General features: G+C 34.0%; 1 protein-coding gene across 1 annotated transcript; it reads left to right on the plus strand.

Annotated features, from left to right (window-relative positions):
- Nucleotides 1-7: 7 nt before the first annotated feature.
- SMIM30 (small integral membrane protein 30) lies at nt 8-1,030 on the plus strand. The gene has a single exon (XM_075600014.1). The coding sequence runs from the start codon at nt 36-38 to the stop codon at nt 219-221; it is 186 nt and encodes a 61-aa protein (XP_075456129.1). The 5' UTR covers nt 8-35; the 3' UTR covers nt 222-1,030.
- Nucleotides 1,031-1,585: the final 555 nt, after the last annotated feature.

The raw sequence follows: 1,585 nt of genomic DNA on the forward strand, positions 1-1,585 counted from the left end.
TAACTTCAAGGTCAAGGGCCTTCTATCAGCACAATATGGCGTTCTGTGGCGAGATTTCACAACTTATGGCAGCTTTTATTTCGCTATTTTTCATGCTCCCAGTAGTGGAAGCAATGGATGAAGGAGATGCAATCGCTGTTCTACTTGGAGTGGTCATTACTGGAATTGGTTTTTGTGCATGTTTGGGGTACTATGCAAGAAAGAGAGAAGGGCAGCTATGAAGATTTAATAACTATGCTTATTATGTACCTTCATTATTTTTTGCTTACAGAGGTTACTGAAATCTTGCGGTCCAAAATTTAAAACCTTTTTTTTTTACTAAATGTTTTTGTGAGAATTAAACAGTATCTGCAAATGAAGTAACATATTAGTTTCGCGGGAAGAAAAAGTCCAAAATGCAAATCGGGGTGTATTGTATAGGAAATGTGTGATGTGTTTTTTTTGTAAGAGTGATTGTCTTTTTTTTAGGTCTGATATAAGCGCTAATGTACATTTAAGTTACATGGCTCAATTCAGCAGTACTAGCTAATCAAGTTTTTTTTTTTTTCAGTTTTCCTTAACACACTGAGCAATCAGGGTTTTTTTTTTCCTCTCCAATTGTGGATGTTTTTGTTCTTTAACTGTAATTGTAATTCAATTTACATGTCTTATCGCCTCATACATTTTTCTTCTTCGTGTATACTGCTTACTGACCCAGAAATTGATCCATTAAAATACAATGGTAACAGCCATAACAGTAAAAACTAAGCAAGCAAAGGGTCAATTTTCCTTTTATGTTTAAAAGGTTTTTTGGCTGGTGCTGTTGCTTTTATTAATTTCATATATGATAACAAAATGCCATCTTCATCTCACTCTTTACTGTATGTAATTTGTTTTCTTCAGTGTGTTCTGTTAATCGTTTGTATTCCTTTCATTTGTGTTTTATTGTGTTTTTTCTTTGCTCTTTCTGGTGGGCAGATAACTATATGATGATTAATCTTTCCATTGAAGTTTATGTGCAGAATAAATACCACAAATTAACTCCTGGAAACCTGATGTGTTGTTATTCTGACTGTTGAACTAGTTTGAAAAATGTAATTTCAAAAATAATTGTGTGGATAGCGGTATTATAAAAAAATACAAATTTTCCTAGTCACAGGAAGTACTTTTTTATGTCGGTTGAGGATGGTTACATTGTTAAAGCCTGAATAATTAAACTTCCCATTACTTTCTAATTAATATCATCCATCTCACTGAGCCCTTTTCTAAATTTAAAGAACAGACAACTTCGAAGTTACTATTGCATAGAGCCCTCTTGGCTCTGATAATATACTGTAGGATACTTTGTGGGTAGATGAGAGAAAAGAAGCCAAGAACATGTTACATTGGGGTCTGTGAAGGTGGCATCTGTTTAATTTATTTGTAATTTTTGTGGGTAAATAATTACAGGCATACCCCGCATTAACGTACGCAATGGGACCGGAGCATGTATGTAAAGCGAAAATGTACTTAAAGTGAAGCACTACCTTTTTCCCACTTATCGATGCATGTACTGTACTGCAATTGTCATATATGTGCATAACTGATGTAAATAACACACGTGTAA

This window comes from Ascaphus truei, chromosome 5 (assembly GCF_040206685.1).
Source record: "Ascaphus truei isolate aAscTru1 chromosome 5, aAscTru1.hap1, whole genome shotgun sequence".
Taxonomy (NCBI): domain Eukaryota; kingdom Metazoa; phylum Chordata; class Amphibia; order Anura; family Ascaphidae; genus Ascaphus; species Ascaphus truei.